A 22,149-nucleotide genomic window follows, 5' to 3' on the forward strand; every position below is an offset into this window, starting at 1 on the left:
CTGGTTCCTTCCCTGCTGCCTAAAATGTCTGCGTGTCCCCTTCCTTAAAGAACCCTCACCAGATTGCCCTCTCTCCTCAAGCAGATGTCATCCTTCATCTCTCCTCCCCTTTTCTGGGGCCTCCCGTTCCTCTCCTCTCCCTCTCCTCTCCACCCTCCACAACCTGGCTCCTGACCTCCTATCGACAGCCTGGCTTCCAACCCCCATTACTCAACCTTTACCGCTCTTTTCAAAGCTGCCAGACCCAATGTCCTGACTCCCCCTTCTTCTGGACCTCCCTTCGGGCTTCGGACCCTCACCTGTTGATCGCTGCCTGCTCCCTCTGCTTCCCACATACACACCACACACCAGCTTTGAGAGAACAAAGCACCCCCTTATTGTCCATTGGGCAGGAGAGGCTGGTGATTCAGTGGGCCACTACAAAAGGTGCTCTCTTTGTTCTGCTAGCCCTTGACAGGCATCACTCCTTTGGGCTTGCTGTGATGGGTGGAGTGAGGGTAGTCACTCTATCCTCAACCCCAGCCACTACATCTTGTCTGGGACAGATGAACCTGGGCTTTATCTCTTCCATGTTGTTCTTTTCTCATCATAGTTGAGTGAGCATCAATCCCAAGATGGATGTGCCCTGACTTGGAGGTCACCCAGTAAGCTCAAGAGGCTAAGAGATCTTGTTTCTTTTGGCTGGATCCTATCAGCAGCTGCAGGAGGAAGAGCCCTTGACAACCTTTCCAGAACTTCTTGGGACCCCTGACAGAATGAACACGATGCTTGGCCCAGAAGACATCTCTCATGGAGTACAGTGCCAAGCAGAAGTGAAATGTGGAATGCCTCCTTGATAGTCCTTCAAAATTCTTCATGTTCTATTCATTATGATTCCGTCTTCTGGTAGATTGGAGTCAGGAAGACCGGAGTTCAAATCTTGCCTCAGACATTTACTATCTGTGTGACCTTGGGCAAATCATCTAAGCTCTGTTTGCCTTAATTTCCTCATCTGTAAAATACGGATAGTAATGGCATCTCCCTGTCTAGGTCAATGTGAAGGTCAAATGAGATGATATTTATAAAAATCTGTACCAACTGATTGTGTCTTGTTAGTATGTTCTATTGGTCCTTTGCATCTTCAGCATTTCTTTTGTGCGCAGGAAATCAATACCTATTTTATATTGTACCATGGGCACCTGCCTAATGCCCTTTTGCAGGGAGACCTGAAGAACACGCCCAGTCTCTCACGAGTGTAATGAGCTGAAGAGCAAAACCAAGGGAGCTCCCGGCCTAGCGTCAGAAGCCGGGTTTCTCCGGGAAGGAACCAGGTCCAGACTGTCCACGTTACCCAAGCCCAGCAAAGCCCTGGGTGGAAAACGGAGCTCTCAGCTCTCAGTGTCTCCTCCTGCCCATCCCGGCACTCCCACTGGGAGGAGGCTGAATCATCGGAGAGCTGAGTCCTGGGGATGGCCCCCACTTCCCCAGCGATCGGGTCACGCTGGTAAACAAACCCTTTCTCTAGGTGTTGCCCAGACATGGCAGCATTAAAGGAAGAGGGATCGCAGAATGGTCTGTTTCACTGGAACTGAGTCAGAGGCATTAGCTCACAGGATTTTAGGCTCCCAGATTAAGAGCAAGAAGGGGCCTCACCGGCCATCTAGTGCAGAAAGTCTTCACTAATAGATGTCGGGGTCTATGAATTTGGAATCCATTTTTGTTTTCTGTGAGATCAAACGGAAACTTAGCATTTCCTTCAATTAAAAAAAAAAACATATTATTTTGAGAAGTGGCCCATCGGCTTCTCCAGACTGTCAGAAGGATCCAGGTCGCACAAAAAGCATCAGGGCTCTGACTTGCTCTAACTCCTTACTTCACAGATGAGGAAACTGAGGCATAGAGATGAGACTTGGCCCAGGTCACAGGCCCAGGGGAGGGAACAACTCCTGGTAGTCTACAACTACCCTGGGAGGTGCTATTGTTGTCTTCATTTTACAATTAAGGAAACTGAGGCAGACGGTGATGAAATGACTTGCCCAGGGTTACACGACTTGAGTCTCAGGTTGGATTTGAACCCAGCTCTCTATGTTGTGGTGCCACCTGGTGGCCTACAAAATAACAGAGCTGGGCTGTGGACTCAGGCTTGTGGTCCAGTCCTGCTGTATGCTGACTCTCTTGGCCTGTTCTGAAGCAAGCCTTTCCCTCCAGCCCTCTCGGTTGTTTCCCGAGAAGAGGTAGTTAAGAGCTGCTGCCTTCAGAAAGGAGAAAATCTTGGCTGAGTGGCCTCTGGGGAGGTGGGCGTGGGTGGGGCAGGTTTCCATTTTGAAATTTCCCACTTCTGCATTTGTAGCTGAGTCAGCAAGTTCCTTCCCTTTCCAGGGGAGTGGGCCGCTGGTAGCTAGAGACGCATCAGGGAGGCTTGTCTGAGGGACAGAGATCTTTGTGAGCTACAGCTGACCCCTGGAGGTTCCCACCTTGAGGACAAACGGCCCCAAAGGGCAGCTGTGAAGGACAGCACACGGGGCACGCCGCACCCACAGTCCCCCGGCCCTCCAAGGAAGGGAGAGAGCTCCCGATGTTCTTCATTTTCCTTCCACAGTGTTTGGCTTCATTGACTGTCATGAGGATGATTTTCAGGAGAATGAATGACTCTCCGAGGCCTGTCAGACTGAACCAGCTGATGGGCAAGAGCGATGTGGCAGGAGGTGGGGAGGGCCTCCCCATGCAAACCTCTGGCTTTTCTAATGCCCCAGAGTAAAGAGGGAGGGAGGCGCTGGAGGGGTCAGGGAGAGCTTGAGCTGGGCCCTCACGGAGGGGAGGGATAGAACCACCCCCAGGCAACAACCATCTTCTGTGGGCTGGAATCTTGATGCAACAATTCAGTAGCTGCGCTCTCTGAGCCTCAGTTTCCTCCTCTTGTGTAAAGTAACAAGCAGAATTTCAGCACTGGAAGGTCCTGAAGAGCTCACACACATCCCCAACCCCCCACCCCCCCACCCCCGGTCCCTTGGGGCCAGCAGTGTAACTGGAAGGTCTCCAGTGAGAAGGGCCCCCTTGATCCTGGGGAGGGCCCTGGTGGCTGGGAGTCTCCTCTCCCATACGAGGGAAGCCAGACTGGCTGCAGCTGCCCCCCTCCCTCCAGAACCAAGCGGGACAGTTGGGCTGGCTGAGCTCTCAGGCCCCTCCCATCCCTGACCTTTTGGGAATCTATTCTGGATGCAGAGAAGTGAGAGGTGAGTGCTCTGGAGGAGGATCATCTTAGGGTTGTTCACTGCCTTGGAAGTCATCTCTCCCAACTTTATCTGGTCTGCAAACACCCTTTGAAGACCTCACTACCACACGCAGCCGAGCTTCCAGTTCTGAAGTCATCCTGGTATTAATTAGAAAGAGCCATTCAAATTTGTTCATAAGCTGAGGTCCAGACTGCTGGGGCGGATGATTTTCACTAACCTCGAATCGAAACGTAGTATTATCTTTGTGATTTAAAACAAAGAAAATGGGCTGAGAAGGGGGTCCGGGCTTCACCAGCCCGACTGCTGCAGGAGGGTTAAGGAGGGTCTGCCTGCCCATTCTGCTGTGGCCAAGTGTCTGCGGTGTGTTACGTCACAAAAAATGTTCCATAAATGATCTCATTTGAACTTAAAAACCATCCTGAAGGAGGTGCTGCTACAGGTGTTAATAACACTCTTTTACAAGTGAGGAAACTGAGGCACAGAAGCGGAGGCCCTGGGACAGAAGACCCACAGGGGCGCCAAGAGAGGTGCCCAGCCCTAGGTCTGTGGGGGACCTCCCCCTCCCTTACCCTGGCTCTTTCACAAGGATATCATGAGACCCTGTCAAGCATTTGGCTGAAATCCAGGCACGAACATCTTATCGGAGGAGGAGGAGGAAAAAAGCAGATGCATTTGAAGAAACTTCCCCTATTTCATCAGTTCCTGCACCGAGGACTGGAAAGAACACATGCTGGACATTCGGGAACCTGTCAAGGGACCAGCTCGGGAAAGCCCATTGTTAAATGTTTCACTGTGAGCATTTACGTCTCAGAAGTTGGCAAATGCCACAGATTAGGGCTTGATTTATTGTTTTGTTCACTGTCTGGACTCAAGAAAGTGATGGAGAAAATGTTAATGCAGATTAAACTTGAAAGTGTGTTGTGCATACTTTTTTTTTAAAGAAAGGAAAAAATAAATGAATAAAAAAGAGAGGGCTGGTTGTTAAACATTGACCAGCATTCCCCTGCCCTGACTCTACCAACCACCTATGGCAAAAGTCACTCCACCATTCTGGGTCTGTGTTTGTTCATCCCTAAAATGGGCTGAATGAGTTCTAAGGCCCAATGCTCATTCTAACACTCACTAAGATTATGGAGGAAGAGGAATCTCACTCTGCTCTTTTCTTCCTCCCTGTTTTAAGCCCTACTGCTCTGATCATTAGTTAATGAGGTAATTATCATATCAGCAGAAGAGCGGGAAGCGCTTCCTCCAACCCTCTCTGATTACAGGTGAGACAACATGGGCTGCACCAGAGGTGACCTGACTTGCCTTTGACTCCAATACGGCGCCTCTATTAGCAGCAATTAGAGAAGGCTAAAGGCTATTGATGAAAGACAAACAGCTCAGCTCAGTCACTTTGCTTTCACTCTTTGGGGCAGCCACAGAGAGAGGACAAGCCTTGGAGGGAGGGAGACCTTGGGTTGAATGACTTCAGACACCTCCTAGCTGGGTGACCCTGGGCAAGCCTGTCTCAATTTCCTGTTCTGTAAAACCTCCCAGGGTGGCTGTGAGGATCAAATGAGGTAATCCTGGCACATAGTAGGCACTTAATCAAAGCTTGTTCCCTCCCTTCCTGCCTTTTGGTCTTCTTCTTACACGGTTGCTAGGTGAGATTTTGTGCCTTTTGTTCATTGGCTGCCCGAGGCAGAAAACCTCAGTCTTCACAGCTTGAACCACAGAAACATCTGGCAGACCAGCTGTTGTGAGCCTGGGAAGACCTTAAATGTCATTGAAAGAAACCATAAGAAAGGGTGACTTTTACATTCATTTGGGGGCTTGGACTGGAAGTCACATGGTCCCCACCCCCACCCCCACCTCAGCATTTCTGAATCCAATTCCCTTCAGAGATAAAAGGCTCCACTGAAACATGGGGGTAGGGGGGGTGTTCAGGAAAAGCAGAAGAGAGAAAACAGCTGCATTCCTTCCCTCTCCCCGGGCTCTGGGCTGCTGAGGCCTCCCTGGGGGCTGGGGGATCATGTCTACACTTTATGTGAACTGTCTTCTGTGGGCCCCACGATGATTCTGGGAGGGTGAGGAGTCCTTAGCCCCATATCACCAAGGAAGCAAAGTGAGGCTGAGGGGGTGTGAATGACTCATCCAAAGTCACCAGGTCTTGACTGCCAGCCCCCCACAGGAGGCCTGGCTGGGCTAACATCCACCATGCGAGGGCAGACTCCCACTCACCCAAGTCCTGGGTGGTTTTGTATCATAGTGGACCGCTAGACACACTAGACACACATTCAGCCAGGGCAGTCAACAGTCGGAGCCCTGTCGTCAGACCTGGGTTTAAATCCAGCCACAGACACTTACTAGCTGAGGGAGCCTGGGCAAGTCACTGGACTTTCGTTTGCCTCAGTTTCCCCATCTGTAAAATGGTGATAACTGCCTTTCCTCTCAGTGTTGTTGTGAGGATGAAATGAGACAACACGTGTAAGCACAGCCCCTGGTATACTGTTGGTGCTCCATAAATGCTTATTCCCTCCCTCCCCTGACTCCCCACCATCAATCCTGGATCCAACGACCCCGGCCTCCTGTTCTTCCATGAACAAGATCCTCCATCTCTGGGCTCCCCACATTCTCTCTGTCAGGGCCCAGGCTCTGACTACTGACTTCCCTGGATTCCTTTAAGTATCAGCTAAAGTGCCGGGTCCTCTAGGAAACTTTCCCCAACCCCTCTTAATCCCTTCTCCTTCCCTCTGCTCGCTTTTCCTATGCTCGCTCTGGATAGATTTGCTCGTCTGCTTTCTGCCCGTTAGACTGTAAGCTCTTGAGGGCAGGGACAGCCTTGGCCTCTTTTTGTAACCCCAACACTTAGCACAGTGCCTGAGATGCAGCAGGCGCTTAGGAAATGTCGACTGACTTACTGCGATGGTTGTGACGACCGCTAACGTGTCTCCTGTGCTCTAAGGCTTGCAAAGCACTTGATTAATTATCTCATTTGATGGTTACAACAACCCTGGGAGATGGTGTTATTATCCCCTCCATCTCAGATACGGATGAGAAAAACCGAGTCTGAGCGAAAGGGTAGACACTTGCCCAGGTCCCTATAGCTAGTGCCCAAGGCAGGATTCGAGCCCAGGTCTGTGGCAGGTAGGTTAGAAACAGACTGCCCAAGGCCTTAAGTCCCAGAGTTTCTGCTTTACCCTAGAAGCAGTGGGAGCAATGAGGGTCTCTAAGCAGGAGGAGCGTCCTGTGGCCAAGCCTGGACCTTATCAGGATTTTTTGGGCAGCTGTGTGGAGGACAGATCGCAGGGACCCCATGCCACAGAGCCCCCTCCCCCATAAGGAGCAGGACAAACAGCAATGCTGGGGGCAGAGGGGAGGAAGCCTTCGTTTCCCAGGCTCTCTCTGGGCTCTCCTCCAGAGCAGTGGAGGAGCCCTGTTTGCTTTAAGGTGACTTTTCACAGACACAAACTCTGAAAAGCAGCAGGTCTGGGAATGGATGACCTCTCTGCTCTTAGTTAATGCCCACTGCCGACTGCTCTGGGAGGTGCCGGAGCGCCGGGCATCTTCTACGGTGAACATAACCCACCTTTTCCTCTGGCTGTGCCCAATAGCAGGATGCCCCGGGAAGAGTCTCAGAAAGGGGACACAGCGTTGCCCTTGGGGGCATCCCTGCAGAAGGAGAGGACTCACCTGCTGTAGTCTCATTATATGACACTGTGGTCTCGTTGCCTATGGAAGCCTTGGTGGCTATGGTAGTGAGGGCGAAACTAACACCAAGCAGCAGGGGCTGGCCCCCGGGCTCCATTGTGGGTCTGCAAGGCAAGAAGATGCAGGGAATGCAAAATCAGCATATGCTCCAGTCATGGCAAGCGGTCCTCACCAAAGACAGCCCTGGGAGGGGGCCCAACCCTGCAGAAGAAGAAATGACCACCCAGGGAGTGGCCTCAAGGCCACAGCAGGCCACCATGGAAGCCCACCGAGCTGCTTCTGCTATAGAACCCTGACTGGCCCACAAGCCACGGAACACTACTGAAGCTCTCAGTGGTCCAGGGATGGAAGGAGGCCTTCCCTTTTCCCGGACATTCAAGGCCAATCAGAGTAGAAGAGAGGTGTGTTTATTTTTTTAAAAACCAAGCACCTGAACTGAGCTGTACAATTACATTGGTGGTTTTTTTTTTTTACAATTATATTATTAAAATAATTTCAATTTAAGTCAAAAATATATTGACTTTAAAAAGCTTGTTCTTGTGGTATGGCATAAATATGGATTTAGACAAATCACTGAGTACCTTTTGTTGATCAAGGAAAGAACAATTCATCCCATTACTAATGAGAGAGATACAGGCATGGGTGGGTGATTAGATGGATGGACAGAGAGAAGAATGGACAGATGCTTGCACATACAGAATGAATGGGAAAATGGATGGATGGATGGATGGATGGGTAGGTGGGTGGCTGGATGTGTAGGTGGGTTGTAATGATTGGAATGATGCCACCTACTGGAGACTTGCTGTGGGAAAGCTCCACCATGAGGAAAATGCCTCAGAGACATTGTGGCTTTTCCTTGGCATCAGGAAATGACATTTGCTCATGGCTGCTGTCTACCAAGGCTACCAGCCAATCAACTTGAGGAGCCTCCTATTTTCTGGGAGGAGACAGGAAGGAGGAAAGAGGGCCTGCACGGAGAGCTCTCTCTCTCTTTTGGGTTCCTGACTTGATGGTGGTGGTGGTGGCAGAGGACTTCACAGGAAATTTGAGGAAAGATAGGAATGCCAGGCTGTTGGAATTCTGTTCTCAATCTTTTTCTTTCTATTTTCCAATAAACCCTTAAAATCTAAACTCGTTTTATCAGTGATTTTAGTCAGTTTCCCCCAAAACTGGGGGAACAGATTAGAATCCACATTTAGAATCTTAAATTCTAGCCACAGGGTGGCTAGAAGGGTGGACGGATGGCAGAATAGATGGGTGGGTGGATAGGGAGAAGAATGTTTTACTGAATGACTGGGGAGGTCTTTTCAGAAGCACTGGGGCCTCTAGGTTCAAACTTTTGGTTACTAAAATAGTTCCATAGATCTTTCACAGAATTTCAGAGTAGAAAGGGGCTTTGGGGATACCTCGTCCAGTATATACCAGAGAAGGGATCCCCTCTAAAATGCACCTAACAAGCAATCACTCACTCTTTGTTCACAGGTCTCCAATGAGGGGGAATCTGTGTGTTTGGAAGTTTCTTGTCCCAGTAAGTCCAAATCTGGCCCCTGGAAGCTCCCCTATGGGACGGAACAAGCCAGCTCACTCCCTCTCTCCCAGCCTGGGGAGCAGCAGCACATCCAGTCTTCCTTCCTGGAGGCTGACCACCTGGCTGAGTCCTTCCACCCGTCCTCTTGACACGGGCCAAGCCTCCATCTTGGCAGCCTTCCTCAAATGTGTTGCCCATAACGAAATCCAGCCCTCCAGACTGGGCCTGACCAGGGCAAGGGACAAACATCTGTCACCTCCTCCCTCAGTCACAGACTCCAGGCTTCTCTTTGCACAGTTAGAGATTCTACTAGTGGTTGTTTTCCTTGGTTGACAGACAGCTAGAGAGCTTGTGGTCTGCTAAGACTCCTAGATCTTTTTTCAGATGAAATTCTCTCTCACTGGGTCTGAACAAAGGTGGTGGTTGTGCGAGTGGAGAAGACCACAAATGTGACCTGTGTGGTGGAGATAGAAATGACAAGGTTTGGAGACAGACTGGACATATGGAGTGAGTGAGAGTGAGGGGTCAAGGATAACCAGGAGCCAGGAGGATTGGGAGGATCAGGAACAGGAATAGAAAATGTGGCCAAAATGGGGAAAGGATAACATGTTCTGTGAGGGACAAGTGTTTGACATAGCTGCGAGATAACGAATTTGAGATGCCTAATAGACAATTGGTGATATAAGACTGGAGCTTAGGAGAGAGATAAGGGCAGGAAGCACAGATCTGGGAGTCTTCTGCACAGAGATGAAAATAAGACCAGAAGAGCCGGAGAGAGAGGAGGGGAGAGGAGCCAGGACAAAGCTCAGGGCAATTCACCACAGACAAAGATCCAATACAGAAGACAGAGAAGGAGACGTCAGAAAGGTAAGAAGAGGACCAAGAGACACCAGGATCAGTAACCCAGAGAGGAGAGTGTATTGAAAAGGAGAGTGTGGCCACAAGTGTCAAAGGCTGCACAGGTCAATGAGGTGGAGGACTGAGAACTGTCACCAGATTGGCAACGGACAGATCACTGGTAACTTTGGAGAGGGCAGCTCCATCGAGTCATGGGATCTGAATCCAGAGGCCAAAGGGCAGAGGATGGAGAGAAGTGGAGGCTGTGAGGTTTCTCTAGGAGTTTGTCTGAAAAGGGGAGGAGGGGGAGGGAGAGAAAGAGAGAGAGAGGGAGGGAGAAAGAAATTGAGAGAGAAAAAGGGAGAGAGCAATTGGGGGAAGAGAAAGAGAGGGGGAGGGAGGGAGGAAGAGAGAGATTAGGAGGAGTAGAGAGAGAGAGAGATGTAGACTTGATAGAAATTTTGGTCTTGGCCTTTGTTACCTCTTATGGGCTGATGCTGAAAAAAAAAAAACCCAAAGAAGAAAAAAAGGAAGAAAAATAGAAACAGTTCAGGAAAACTAACATATCAGCTGAATTTTCTAGCGCTTATCCTGTTCCACACCCATAGTCCCCCACTTCTTCAACTAAGAGAAAGATGTCTATCTTCACTTGACCATTATGTAACAGTCCAGCTCCTAAGCCCACCTTTACTGCCAGAATTCTCTCAGGTTTCCTACAGTCTCTGAACTGCTCAGTCCAGGGGCCTTTTCTCCATGCCCATCTTCTCTTTCTTTGGCCTCCATGTTCTGGCTCACTCCTGGCATTTCTCCGGTCCTTTCCAGCCTCCATTTGTGGGTCATCTCTGATCCCCCCGCAAGCTCCATCCAGGCTCTGTCCTCAGTTCTCCTCTCACTCTGCAGCCTCGATGATTCTGAAAGCTCCCACTGCTCACCTTCTGGTCTAAGCCTCCACCCCAAATCTCTGCCCTGGGCTCTGCTCCTGCATTATGCCCTGGCATTGCCTCTACCTTTAAGCATTTCACACCCATGAAGTCCAAAACAGGACTTATCATTTTCCCAAAACCTGCCACCCCCAAACATCCCTGTTCTTGTCTAAGGCTCCACCATCCTTCTTGTCACCCCACTTTGTAGCCTCAAATCATCATCTGTGCTTCTTCCCTCTCTCATTCCCATCCCCAACCAGCTGCCAATCCCTGTGGATTCAACTTCCGTTAGGCCCGTGGTGTTCAACTTCGCTCTACTTATATGACCTACCCTTGTAGCAAGCCCAGGTGTCCTCCTTCCTGACTATAGTGCTGCTGTTCAGTCCTGTTTCGACTGTGTCCAACTTTCTGTGACCTCATTTTGGAGTTTTCTCGGCAGAGATCCTGGAGGGGTTTACCATTCCCTTCTCAGGCTCATTTTACAGACGAGGCAACTGAGGCAGACAGGGTGAAATGACTTGCCCAGGGCCACACAGCTAGTGAGTGTCTGAGGCCAGATTTGCACTCACAAAGATGAGTCTGTGAACGATGATTCCACCTAGTGCCCATCGTGGGCTCCCGTGACTGTCTCCAATTGCTCTTCCTGGCTTCTGGTCCGCAGGCTCTCCAGCCCATCCTCGGCACAGCCGCCTTCAGGAGGCACGTTCGGATCTAGGTGCCTCACTCCCAACTATCACGGCTCCGTAGCATTTCTCGACAAAGCACAGATCCCTTCGCAGCCCGACTCTGGCTAGCCCGTTCCGCCTTCGGGCCGTCAGCTGTGTTTGCTCAGACCTTTCCTACACTTCACAGCCTTCGCTGATGCTCTGGTTGTTCATCCCTCCAAAACGCACCACGGTCTGAGAGCCGGGAAGGACCCAGAAGAAGCCTCTTCACTTTGGAGAGCAGCCAACCAAGGACCAGAGAGTCCGGAGGGGCTCAGAGATCATCGCCCTTCCCTCAAGGTGCTAGCGTGGAGGCTAGTCCTGAGCCTCCGGTCAGCTCCAATCCCCACCCTGCCAGAGATTTCCTATCAGACTCACTCATCTCCCCGTCCTTAAGTGCCTTAAAGCTTGCAAAGAACTTCGCGTGTCTCAGCTGTCACCTTTTTGTCACTGATGCCTACCTAGTATGCAGTGGGTGCTTAATAAATGTTTGAACTCATCTTTATCCCAGGCTCTGCGTCCGCCTGTTGGCTGTTGGCTGTTGGCGACCCTGCAGCGCCACCTGCCGGCCAAACCTCCGGCCGACCGGCATCTTGGCCCCGCTCCCAAGGCATGCACTAAGTCATGTGTGACTCAGAGAGAAGGGGTTAGAAAGGCGCGGTTAGGAGGATGCTCTAGGAATGGCAGTACCAGTGTCGGCTCAAGCTGGGAGGGAGGGCTTGGATGTCACTGAGAAGAGCCTTAGAACCGGAGACAGACGCTCGGAGGCTGGAAATTCCGGAGGGAAAGCCCAGGAGGGCACCAGCCGTTTTCTGGTCCAGATTGTCCCAGGGTCCCTTTCCTTTTCTTTAAGCTGCCTCCCTCTCGGTGTAACGCGCCCCGACAAGGAGGAGCCCCTTTTCTCGAACCCTGAGGATTCACCAGGAAGGGGAGTCTCAGCCCCTCCTATCTCAGCTTCAAGGAGATACCCTGAATCCAGCTCCCAGGCTGGCACCGCAGAGTTCAGACCCAGCAAGAATCTGCTCTACAGGAAGCTAACAGTGGCCTATGTGATGTAGGAATCAAAGCAACCACCTCAGAAATGAGAAGACATGGGGAAGACCAGAAGGAAACCCAGCAGGGCTGGGCTGGGCTGAAAGAGCCACGTGTTTCTGGGAGAATCCCAGGCATCAGAGCCGGTCCCCTAAAACCAAAACCAAAGGAAGGCCTCCTGGGTAGCCCCCCCCCACAGGTGGGCATCCAGCCCTTGCTTGACGGCCCCCAGGGTTCTATCAGCCCAGGCGGATGGGGAAGGGGGGAGGGTGGCTCACCCTGCTCCTGGCTCTAGACTCTAGGAGGGTTCCTGATTACATATTGAGCAGGAAGGAAGAAGGCCAGTCTGGCTGGAATAGAGAAACCATGAGGGAACTAAGTTGATGAATTGGATTTTTGAGCTGGGACAGACCTCAGAGAAAGAAACAATGGCCTGGAATGTGGGAGCAATTAGCTGCAGGTTACCTGGGGAGAGCAGGTAAGAGCTTCACAATCATCTCTCAGCTGAGCCTCAGAACCACCCTGTGGGACAGGTGGCGCAGGTATTCCCAGCCTCAGTTTCTTCATCCGTATCATGGGGAACTTAGATCTCTAAGTTCGCTTCCAGCTCCCAAACTACACTCCCACGTTCCCCTCAGTCATCCGTCTGGTCTCTGCTTGGGTGCCAGTGAGGAAGACCCTGGCACACCCCAACAATTGCCGCCTTTAAGTTTGGACGGCTTTCAATTACACCAACTCCAAAGCTACCTCTCTGCCCTTTCCACCTGTCAGGCAGACATGATCTTCATTATTGTTTTTCCTACACAACACAAGTTGAGGTCAACATGCCCACCAGTATTACCGGGGGGGGGGGGGGATTAACAAAAAGCCCCGCTTGGGTCCGTCCAAATCCTGACAACAGGCCCCCCGAGAGGAAACTGAACAGGCTCACAAGCTACTGTTTTTGAGGGAGCTTAGCGGGAACACTCCTGGATCGGAGGAGAGAGCTCTCTCCTCTACATCTCCCTTCTGGGAAGGAAGCCAAAGATGAGGGAGTGAGTCAGGAAGAGAGATAGGAACTGCTCTGAGTGAATCCATATCCCTGGCAAAGCTCCCCCTCCCTGTTATATATGTATATGTATATTTACCCCTCCCCATTACTACGTTTCCCATTCCCCTTTTGTGGAGGGTCATGGCTGTCTCTGACCGACGAAGGCTTCCTTTATAAAACACTCAAGGTTTAAAAACCATCGAATCCCAATGGCTGATGCTGGTAAACTTTGGGACTAAGACACGGGAGCCAAGGGCCGTCTCTGACTGAACACGAAGCAGGACGCATATCAGGAGGCCGTTTGTGGCCAAGATGGACGCCGGCCTTGTGCTTAATGTGGGATCTGGCCTCTCTGCTGACCAGAGGCCCAGCTTGGCAGGCGTGGCTCTGCCGGGCTCTATCCCCATGACTTCCACATCAATCATTAGCACTCGGTTCATCCCTTCAGAGACAGACGTGACAAAGTCGTGCGATTTCTCCTTTCTCTTGTTTCCTGGGACAGACTTCAGCCTTCTCTGGGAAAGGTGGCAGCACGTGAGGAAGGCCCAGTGGGGTCTTTAACAAGCACAGAGAAGTCCGGCACCCTCCACCTGATTCTTTTCATCCCCTTGCCGATGAAGGAGCAGCAAACCAGGCAGTTTCGGGGGTCTCCCACAGGGAGTGGGCCTCTCCCAACAGCCCAGCCGACATCCTTGTTCTGTGTGAGGCCTCTCTTCTATCCGAAGCATCCAGAGCACTGGGGCCAAACCTAAGGCTTTGCAAACCCAAGATTCTCCCTCTACTCGATCCCCAACAAGTCAGATAGGCTTTTCTTGTAGACTTCCAGCTATGAGTAACCTCCCAAAGCAGTCCCTCTGGGAGGACCCAATTCTTAGGAAGTTTTCCTTACATTAGAACTCAGTTACAAAATGGGGGGGCGGGGTACTACATGGTCTCCAAGCTCCTTTTTGGTGCCAACAATCTGTGCATTTTGGCCTCTGGTCATCCCTAATAGCATGTGAAAAACTAGCTAACACCTAGTCTCATTGCTCTCTTTCTGACTCTATGACCTCCAGCTGACTTCCTTTGGCAAGCTGCCTTTGTGCCCCAAATGCCCCTGCCCTGAAGGGAAGGAGAGTAGATGGTTCTGGGTGTGACTGGGCACAGGGGAGGCCTTTCCTCCAGCAGAGGTGATGGTGACCTTGTAGGGCTCATTAGGAGGGTGCTTGTAGCTGGGGCAAGCAGGAGAGCTGGCCTGGGCCACGGCCTGTGATTCTCCTGGGAGGCTCAACAGAACCGGCCGAGTCCTGGTCAGGCCGCTGGGGTGAGCATCACTGGGTTGGAGTCAGAGGACCCCTTGTCCCTGGATTATAAACAACCAAGGGAGAAGATGTCAGAGGGAAAGGGGGGAAAGGATTCAGTGAAGTTATGGCCAAAGTCTAGGGGAAGCAGACGGCTCTCGCCAGCAGGTGTAGCAGCTGTTGGGGCCGATCCCTCGGAGCCAGCCCTGGCCCAGCAGTCCTGAGCTTCGGGCAGGTGGGAACCTGGAGGCTTTGGGCAGGGGTGCCCTGAACCCATAACGTTTGGACTTGGTTATTATAATTGATTCAAAAGGACCTTCGTGCAGCAAAGCTGTGTGCACTACTGAACTTGGTGCAAGACAAGGAAGGAGGAGAGGGGAGAGGAGAAGGGAATAAGTATTTATGAAGCATCTACTATGTGTCGGGCGCTGTGTGAAGCACTTTACAAACATCTTTTTTGATCTTCACAACAACCCTGGAAGGCAGGTGCTGTTATCACCCCTATTTCACAGCTGAGGAAACTGAGGCAAACAGTGCTTAAATGACTCGACCAGGGTCACACAGATGTAAGGGTCTAAAGCTGGAACTCCATGGCGCCCCCTGCCTGCCTTGGCATCCACCTTTGACCTATTGTATATACAAGCTCAGGTTGACCCTGGCTAAATCTCCGGTCTCCTCACTTGCCTATGTGACAGGTGAGGCTGGAATGGGAAGGTGTGGGTTAGGGGCTCTGCAGGCTCACGGAGCATCATGGGGATGTCAGTTGTGTGGAATGAGCCATCCTCCCCAAAGCTTCTCATGCTGACCGTCCGAGGTCAGCCTGCCCATGGATAGGAGCTGCGCTGACTTCAGCCGCTCACCAGCCTTTTGTAACAAAGATCAAACTTGGGCGCATGAGAGGAATCAGCGCTTCTTGTGAAGCTGGCAGCCTCGCTCCTGGAGACCAGGGAGCCTAAAAGGGAGTGGCCGGAGTGGCCTCGGTTTTTTTCTCTTCTTGGCTTCAGAGCATGCCTGTGCCTCTTGCAGGAGGAGGGGGAGGGGTGGGAGGCTAGTCACTTTCTTCCACACCCAATACATGGCAACTCCTCTGGGAGGGCGGCTGGAACAAGGGGACTCAAGCAGATGAACTTGACCCGGGGCCAGGCGCCTCTTCCACTTCGGTTCTTTGCCTGAAAGTAGGCGACCAGACAGCGATCCGGAGATGTGCGTGCCCAGCCTTGGACATAACTGACAGCCAACAAGGGGAGAAGGTGACCACCAAGGGTCAACGGGCTGGGACCAGGCCCTGGCTTGTGGCTTGGTGTTGTCTGCACAGCAGAGGGTCAGGTGAAACGACCCAGTGCTTACTGAGCAATCCTACCAACTTTCACCTTCCATTGTTTCAAACTGCCGGACAGAGCAGAACACTTGGGCTGAGGGTTACTTATTTAAGTGTTGTCAATGTTTGTTGAATATAATTGTGGTTAAAAGTTAACAGACCGGGGCAGCTAGGTGGCACAGTGGATAAAGCACTGGCCCTGGATTCAGGAGGACCTGAGTTCAAATCAAGCCTAAGACACTTGACACTTACTAGCTGTGTGACCCTGGGCAAGTCACTTAACCCCCATTGCCCCACCAAAAAAAAAAAAAAAGTTAACAGACCCTGTTATATCTTCCTGACAACACCACTGGTGAGATCTTTTGTTTGTAGGAAATAAATATCCATTCCAGACCTGATCTACATGGCATGTTTGGGCCCCTTTCTATCCTGCCCCTTTGGGGAGGCGCTAGACATGAGACAAACTCTAAGCTTTAAGTAATTTTCCTCAGAGTGTGAGGACAGAGGAGTAACCAGCCCAAGGGTGTGAGAGGAGTCTGCTCTTTATAACCTGGGAGACAGTGCAGTGCAGTGGGAAGAGAATTGCCGCCAGAGACCTGGGGGTGAATCCCACTCAGGACATTGGCTGCCTCGGGCAGATCACTTCACTCTCTGTGCCTCAGTTCCCCCATATGTAAATGAGGAAGTTGAACTACATGACCAAGGTAATTTCCATCCCTAAACCGATGATCCTGGGAGTGAGAGCACTTGGGTGAGTCCCTTCCCCTCTCTAGGACTGTTTCCTGCTCTGTCAGGGTGGGGCAGGGAAGGGGCATCCAGCTTTGTGTCCTGGGATACCTGGATCCCAAGACTTAATGCCTAATTCCAAGCAATGCTGCCCAAAAGCCCAAACATAAAATGAGCATTGTACCAGAAGCACAGACACCCAAGGACATCCCTCAGAGCACCGGGGGCGGGGCAGCAGACTGTTTGCTTCAGAAGGAGCAAAGCCAACAAACGAGCGACTACTTTCCAACTGTCCTGCGAGCCCAACAAGTAGGTGGTGGGACCTCTGAGCACAAAGCTGTGCACAGAGGGGAAAGCACCCAAGAGCTACCCCCCAAAGGCTGGACCTGGGGAAGGGGGGAAGGTGCAAGCTCGGCCTCTGACCTTTCTTCACTCTCCCTCCCGCTCACCACAGCAGTTTTTCCAAATCTCTCCATCCTTCCTCCAACCTCCAGTGGGCTCTCCATCTGCACCCCCCCCACCTCAGCTGACAATTTCTCAGTCACTGAGCATTCATTAAGCACCTACTGTGTACGTTCATCCAGAGCTCCCTCTTCTCTCCTCCTCATCTCACATCACTCAGATGTCTTTTCTCCTTGAGAAGGACGATCCCCTGAAAGGCAGCCTGGATCCGGCCCTTCTTGGCTTCTCCATCCATTGCCGACATCTTAATCGCCTTCTCTTGTTAATCTCTCTCTACCTATCTATTGGCTGTGCTGCGCCTCCTGCCCTTAAGACCCTGGGCCTTGGTCTGAGGGTGCTCGCTGGCTGTTGTCTCCTTCCCTTTTTGGCTAAACTCCTTGCAAAGCCATCTCTGTCGGGCGGATCCTTCCTCCCCTCTTTCCCAAACTGCCTGAGATTTAGTTTCTGACCTCGTCATTGGAAACGACTCTTTCCAAAGGTGCCGAGGATCTCTTAATCGTCAACTCCAATGGCCTTTGCTCAGCCCTCAGCCTCTGCCCCTCTCTGCGGCCCCGACACCTCTCCTCTCCTCCTGGAGACCCACTCCCCTTGAGGCTTCCGTGATGCTGCTCCTACCTGTGTGGCCACTCCTTTGCTGGATGCGCGTTATACCAATGATTTATGGTTATTCCTTTTCTCTTCTGCCTGAGTCCTCACCAGATCCGAGTATCCAGACTGAGTCTTTCTGCTGAGCTCCATCACCAACCACCTACAGGCTTCCCCCCAGTGAATGTTCTAGGAGCATCTCACAAACTGAGCTCATTGTCTTTCTCACCAAGCCATGCTATCTTGCCAACCTTCCCATTCCACCAAGGGTAGCACCATCCCCCCAGTCACTCAGACTCCCATCTGCATCTAACCCCCCCCCCACACACAAATACATTGACAGTTCTACCTTCGTGATATCTCTCCTATAGTTCTCTCCGGGTAGACAAGGACATCCATCAATCACCCTGGTGTGAGCCCTCATTGCCTCTGACCTGGACCCTGGCAATAGGCTGTTGGTGGGTCTGCTTCCTCAAGCCTCTTCCCCCTCCAATCCATCCTCCACTGAGCTGTCAGAGTGCAGGTCCGACCATGCCTCCCCTCCACCCAATAAACTTGAGTGGCTCCCTATTACCCCCAGGATGTCGTATAAAACCCTCTGTTTGGCCTCCAAACACTTTCACAAACAGGCCTCTTACGGCCGTTCCATCATCTTTCATATCGCTGCCCTACGCACAACCCTGGGATGCTGGCCTTGACACACTGTGACACACAGGCACACCATCTCTCGACTCCACACTCCCCCAGGCTGTGTGGATGGTGCTCTCCACCTTCCTTCGAGTCTCACCTCCTAGAGGAAGCTTCCCGCCACCCCCAGCCCCTGGTGCCTTCCCTCTGCCCAGGATATGGACGGGCTGCCCCTCCCCCTGCTCCTTGAGGGTAGAGCTCCAACCTCTTCTTGTATTCTGGACGCACAGTAGGTCTAAGTGAATGTCTGTTGATGGACTGATCCCCTGTCTTGCCTCACCTTGTTTGCTCATGGGTGGTTGCCTTCTGGGATTCCAAGTAAACCTTCAGGGGCAGCTAGGTGGCGCAGTGGATAAAGCACCGGCCCTGGAGTCAGGAGTACCTGAGTTCAAATCCGGCTTCAGTCACTTAACACTTACTAGCTGTGTGACCCTGGGCAAGTCACTTAACCCCAATTGCCTCACTAAAAAAAAAAAAATAAAAACAAAACAAAACCAAGTAAACCTTCAGAAAAGCCTGAGCCCAACTCAGTTCCAGTTCTGGAGCCATAATTAAATAGACACTTCCACAGTTCCTGCAGGGAACCCTCAGGGCCTCATCCCAGTAACTTTCAGAACCGAGTGACCACTGCCCTTCTGTGCTGCTCTCTCCTATTAAAATAGAAGCTCTTTGAGGTCAGGGGCTGTCTTGGCTTTCATATCTCCAGGCCTTAGCACAGTGCTTGGCATCTACTAAATAATCAGTAAATGCTTCTTCAATTATGCATTGCTTTGCTCACTATTTTGTCTCATTAGATCCTGACAGGTATTTACAGGTGAGCAGACTGAGGTCCAGGACAGGGAAGTGACGTACCTAAGTGGCAGGGTCAGGATCTGAACCCATACCCTCTGATACTCTGCTGCTCTTGGCAGTTGCTATCTGGACTTTTGCCTGGAGCCACACGGAAATCCTCTAATCAAAAGAGCAGTTCTCAGACACAATATTTCATAGATAAATCCCTATTGATTTCTATCACCTTTATCAAGGCTACTCTGTTACAGACATACACCCCCAAAAAATCCTATCCACAATTCAAGGAAAATTATATTGAAAATTGAAATTTTGCTCAGTCACTTCAGTCATGCCCTACTCTTTGTGACCCCATTTGGGGTTTTCTTGGCAAAGATCCTGGAGGCCATTTGCTTCTCCAGCTCATTTTACAGATGAGATAACTGAGGCAAACAGGGCAAAGTGACTTGCCCAGGGTCACACAGCTAATAAGTGTCTGAGGCCAAATCTGAACTTGGAAAGGTGAGTCTTCCTGACTCTAGGTCCCATGCTCTATCCATTGTACCACTTAGCTTCCTAAAATGGAGATAGAAGATGACAAATATCTGAGATTGCCAAAATTAGACTTTCCCTGTCTTCCCCTAAGGTCCTTTCAAATCATCTGAGTATAAAACCATTGACATTACACAGAATGGAAATTGAAGGAGACTGTGGAACTGGAAGCAAAAAGGTGTGTGTGTGGGGTGGAGATGAAAATGTAATTCTTGCTAAGGCAGAGAAACAAGAGAGATGATCCCATTTCTTGGAGGCTGTGTCTGGTCCCTATTTGGCTCATTGCTTGCTTACTATAGGGTCTCCTCTCAAGACGTGGGTAGGAGAAGGACCTACTCTCACAGCTCTTGCCCCACCCACCAGCTCTCACTGAAAACTAACAGCAAGTCTGAGGGCAAAAGGACAGAATGAACAGTCCAGGCCAGCCTGAGGTCTTGGGAAAACACGGAATCTTCTCTTGGGAATTGTTGCCTGGACAAACGGGACTTTGCATGAACAAAAGGAGGTGCAGAGATGCTGAACGTGGAATGGGAAATGAGAGGTGAGAGGTGTGGAGGACAGAAGAGAGATACTACACTAAACTGGAAACCTGCCCAGGCTGTTAGGTACTGAGTCCAAGGAGCTAGATTCTCCTCGGAGATAGGGGGAGAGAGAAGAACAAGTGAGACAGTACCCAGTTCTGAAATCTGAATTTTAACCCACATTGGGGATAGCAGCTCCCTCCCCTGCCCCCAGTGTATATTGTACTGGGCTAAAAAGTAGCTTCATCAAAGAGGTAGAAGAACAAGGGGACAGAGAGGAAGTGGTGGGTTTGTGGGGAGTTAGCGGGAAGACCAAAGTCGCCTGTACCTCCACTCAGTGGGTGTTATAAACTCTCTTTGACCCTGGTCAAGTCCCTTCCCTCTAGCCTAAAACAATGCACACATATACATACACACACATATGTATACACACAAATACATACACACACACACATATATACATACACACACATAATCTATATCATTCTATAGCCTCAGTTCATCATCCCCCTTCATCACCAGTCTTTACAATATTATTGTCATTGTAGAAATGGTTCTCCAGGTTCTGCTCCCTTTGCTTTTCATCAGTTCCTAAAAGTCTTCTTGGATTTGTCTGAAACCATCCCCTTCATCATTTCTTACAGAACCACAGTATGGCTTCATGCTGATAGACCGACGTCTGTTCTGCCAATCCCTAATGGATGGGCATCTCATCATGTCCAGTTCTTTGTCACCGTAAAGAGAGCCAGAGGGTTGTACGAGCACTTGAGGAAGACCGTAGCATGTTGCAAAGACCTTCATTGGAGGATCTCACTGAGGACATGGGCAAAAAGAGCACAGGTTGAGAAGTCGACAGCAGGGCTCGATATGTCCATTGTGGGAGGAAGGGCAAAACAAAGCCAAATGATGGAGTCACAGATTCATCCAAGTCACCAGACGAGGATGTTTGAGTCGCCAAACTCACGCCATCCCATCTTTGCATCTGTTTCTTACTTCCTCAGAATGGAGACGCTGGCTTTGCCCCCAAAGCATCCCAAAGAGCGCCATGCAGGGCGGAAAGAACTCGGGCAAAGGGCAGACCATGTAACACTGGCCTCCCTCCCCTCCAAGAGGGAGATCTGATCTGGATTCGAGTTCACCTTTACAAACTGAACAACCCAAAGCGTTTGCTCTTGTCCAGTGCCTGGAGAAGGTCCCGATTTTGAGATCGTCCATTCATCGGACCGCTCAGTGCTGCCGAATCAGAGCTAAGGCCGACTGGACAAGACCCATGTGATGAGGTGTGAGCTCTAGTTTCAGCTGCAGCTAGAGTCAAGGGGCACCTCTGACCTTTGCCTTCCCGAGGCAGCGATTCCTTTTGGGGAGCTCCAAATGTTGTTTTTCCTGACATCTGGTCTAAATCGGCTTCTCTGAAACTCCCATCCATTTATTAAAAATAATCAAATAAAGCAATTATTAAGATGCTTGCTGAAGGAAGGAAGGATGCCGTTGCAGCACCCGATGGCTGATCTTGCGGGAGTGGGCTTTCTTCCCCCAGATACCACACTGCACAGATGTCACAGGTGAAAGGGATGCCGGCTAGTTTAACTGGCTCATTTGGAGCTCAGGGTAGACTCGGCCTGCCCAAAGTCTCAAGGGGAGGAAATAAAACCAAGGTCTGGAACCAGGTCTTCCAGCTTCGAATGAACCACCTTTCGATTTCTTCACTCAAACCACTGATAACGATGATTTTTGTTTCATCGATAACCATCCAAACAACTGAGCATTTCAGTGGATGAGGGATTTGTCTGGGAGATATTTAGGGAGGATGAGCCCCTTGGTGTCCCTCGAGCCTCACCAGAGGTGACTACTGACCCATTGCAAAGCACTGGGCCAGAGGGTGGGCTGTCCCGGGCCGTCCCTGCCAGTGGAACGTGACTGTGAAGACCAGTGCTCAGGACACACAGGCGTCTTTGCTAAAAGGGGAAAGGATTTCTTGCTGCTGTCTCAGACTGGGAGCTTTGGGGAGCAGCGCAGGCATAGACCTGGTTTTTCAGCTGCTGCTGATGGGGGAAAACAGTAGCTCAGGAGGATGTTTGAAGAGAGACATAGGATTGGGCCTCAGCTCTGCCATCATGATAAACCGCCCCCCCACCACCACCATGGGCCATTGTGGCGCACAGAGCGGTTGAGGGGTAGGGCTGGATCAGGCTGTGAAAAAGTCTTGTGTTCTAAGGGACAGATCATGGCCTGAGGGATCATGCCCTCATTTTACAGATCAGGAAACTGAGGCCCACAGCAGGGAAATCACC

The 22,149-nt window shown here is 51.0% G+C and overlaps 1 protein-coding gene across 5 annotated transcripts in view; it reads right to left on the minus strand.

Annotated features, from left to right (window-relative positions):
* Nucleotides 1-22,149, minus strand: part of PTPRE (protein tyrosine phosphatase receptor type E) — a 172,539-nt gene that overhangs the window by 45,374 nt on the left and 105,016 nt on the right. For all 5 annotated transcript variants that reach the window (XM_043984523.1, XM_043984522.1, XM_043984521.1 and 2 more), the window contains one exon: nucleotides 6,888-7,009. In XM_043984523.1, the coding sequence (XP_043840458.1) occupies nucleotides 6,888-7,002 (115 nt within the window). In that variant the 5' untranslated portion in view covers nucleotides 7,003-7,009. The remainder of the gene's footprint in view (nucleotides 1-6,887; nucleotides 7,010-22,149) is intronic.

The sequence above is a fragment of the Dromiciops gliroides genome, chromosome 2, assembly GCF_019393635.1.
Source record: "Dromiciops gliroides isolate mDroGli1 chromosome 2, mDroGli1.pri, whole genome shotgun sequence".
NCBI classification, from domain to species: domain Eukaryota; kingdom Metazoa; phylum Chordata; class Mammalia; order Microbiotheria; family Microbiotheriidae; genus Dromiciops; species Dromiciops gliroides.